At 29.9% G+C, this 1977-nt stretch overlaps 1 protein-coding gene across 1 annotated transcript in view; it reads left to right on the top strand.

Moving 5' to 3' along the window:
* The first annotated feature begins 857 nt into the window (after positions 1-857).
* The window catches only part of LOC110412288 (G-type lectin S-receptor-like serine/threonine-protein kinase SD3-1), a 3219-nt gene continuing 2099 nt past the window's right edge, over positions 858-1977 (top strand). The window contains exon 1 of the mRNA XM_021422817.1: positions 858-870. Coding sequence (XP_021278492.1) covers positions 858-870 — 13 coding nt within the window. The remainder of the gene's footprint in view (positions 871-1977) is intronic.

Here is a 1977-nt window from a genome sequence, read left to right as displayed (position 1 = left end):
TCATGGAAAACTAAAAATAAAAATGAGTTTGATAAGAAGGAAGATGTTATAAGTTTTGAGTGCAAGAAACTTGAAAACTTCAAATCAGAATACCCCTTGCTAAAGGAGGAAATTCCCAAGAAAAATAGAAAATCAAAGAAGCTATTGTGGTTGTAACCTAGTTTGATAGTGATGTTTCAAGTTCAGAAGTTAAAGAAGAGAAAGTGGAAGAAAAAGCAAACCTATGTCTGATGGCCAAAGATGATGAATCTGAGGTATCTTCTGCTCTTTGTGATATTTCAATTGATAAATTTGAAGAAGAATATGAATGTCTTTGTGATGAGTTTAAAAAGCTTGTATCAAAATATAAGGCTTTAAAAAGAAAGACTACATCTCTTAAAAATGATTTAGAAAAGATAAGGCGTGATTTCAACTTTATTTTTGAACAAAGAAATTTTCTTCAAACTGAACTAGAACACTTTAAAACAAATTTTGAAGTTCTGAAATTGGAACTTGAAAACAGAACTAAAGCATTGCAAAAGGAAATTGATGAAAACATTGCTCTTAAGGATTTAAGAAAAGAAACATCAAGAAGAAATACAAACTTTAAGAGAAATTCTGATGGTTTCTCATCTAGATATTATGTTTGTGGTAAAAAAAGTTATCTTTCTTATGATTGTTATAGAAAAAAGAGCACTCAAAGAACAAAAATGATTTGGGTACTAAAGGCTCTTATGTAGCAACTAACCTTCAAGGACCCATTAAAGTATGGGTACTTGTTAAGAAAAACTAAAAATTTATCTTGTAGGTTAATCCAAACCGAGAAGACATATGTTCACAAGCTCAACTAAAGTAGAAGCAACCATGGTACATGGATAATGGCTACTCAAGGTATATGACTAAAAATGAAATGCTGTTTGCTTAACTGGATAAGAAAAAAATGAGGCACAGTATCATTTGGAGATGATTCAAAAGGTAGAATTCATGGAATAAGAACTATAGGTAAAAATTCTCATGTTCAAATTAATCATGTGCTATTTGTTATAGGCTTAATGCATAATCAATTAAGGATCAGTCAATTGTGTGATAAAGGTTTTAAGGTATGTTTTGATTCATATAAAAGTTAAGTTATAGATATTAGTACCAACAAACTTTCATTCATAGGAAAAAGAATAAAAAATATGTATGTTATATTTCTTAAAGATTTTAAGCTAAACGGTGAGACATGTCTTATGGTAAATGATGAAAATGATAGCTGGTTATGGCATCGAAGACTTGGACATGTAAGCATGTATACCATTTCAAAACTAATGAGAAGAAATCTGGTTATGGGATTACCTGAACTTAAATTTGAGAATGATCAGATTTGTGATCCTTGCCAATTAGGACAAGTTAGAACATCTTTCAAAGCCAAAAAGATTATTTTAACTTCTATACCTCTTGAATTGTTGCATATTGATTTATTTAGTTCAATCAACATATCTAGCTTAGAAGGTAAATTATATGGTTTTGTGATAGTTGATGACTATTGTAGATATATTTGGGTCTACTTCTTTGCTCACAAAAATGATGCACCACTTGCATGTGCAAATCATTGTAAGAGAGTTCAGAATAAAAAAAAGACTTCTCATTGTTAGCATCAAAAGTGATCATGGAGGTGAGTTTAAAAGAGATGATTTGAAAACTTTTGTAATGAAAAAGGGTTGAATCACAACTTTTTTGCATCTAGAACACCTCAACAAAATGAGGTTGTTGAGAGAAAAAATTGAACTTCAAAAGAAATGGCTTAAACCATGCTTTGTGAAAATAATTTACTAAAGTATTCTTAGGCAAAAGCTGTCAATATAGTGGCCTATATTCTAAACAGAGTTTCAATAAGGGCCATGATATCTAAAACTCCCTATGAATTATATAAAGGCAGAAAACCAAACATTTCTCATTTTAAAAGTTTTAGCTGTAAATGCTTTATTTTGAGCAGTAGAAAACATTTTCTTAGAA

Source organism: Theobroma umbraticum, unplaced genomic scaffold (assembly GCF_002168275.2).
Source record: "Theobroma umbraticum cultivar Fairchild unplaced genomic scaffold, ASM216827v3 scaffold_95.0, whole genome shotgun sequence".
Classification (NCBI taxonomy): Eukaryota; Viridiplantae; Streptophyta; class Magnoliopsida; order Malvales; family Malvaceae; genus Theobroma; species Theobroma umbraticum.
The sequence above is the reverse complement of the archived record's forward strand: the minus strand, read 5'-3'. Positions and strand labels throughout refer to the sequence as shown.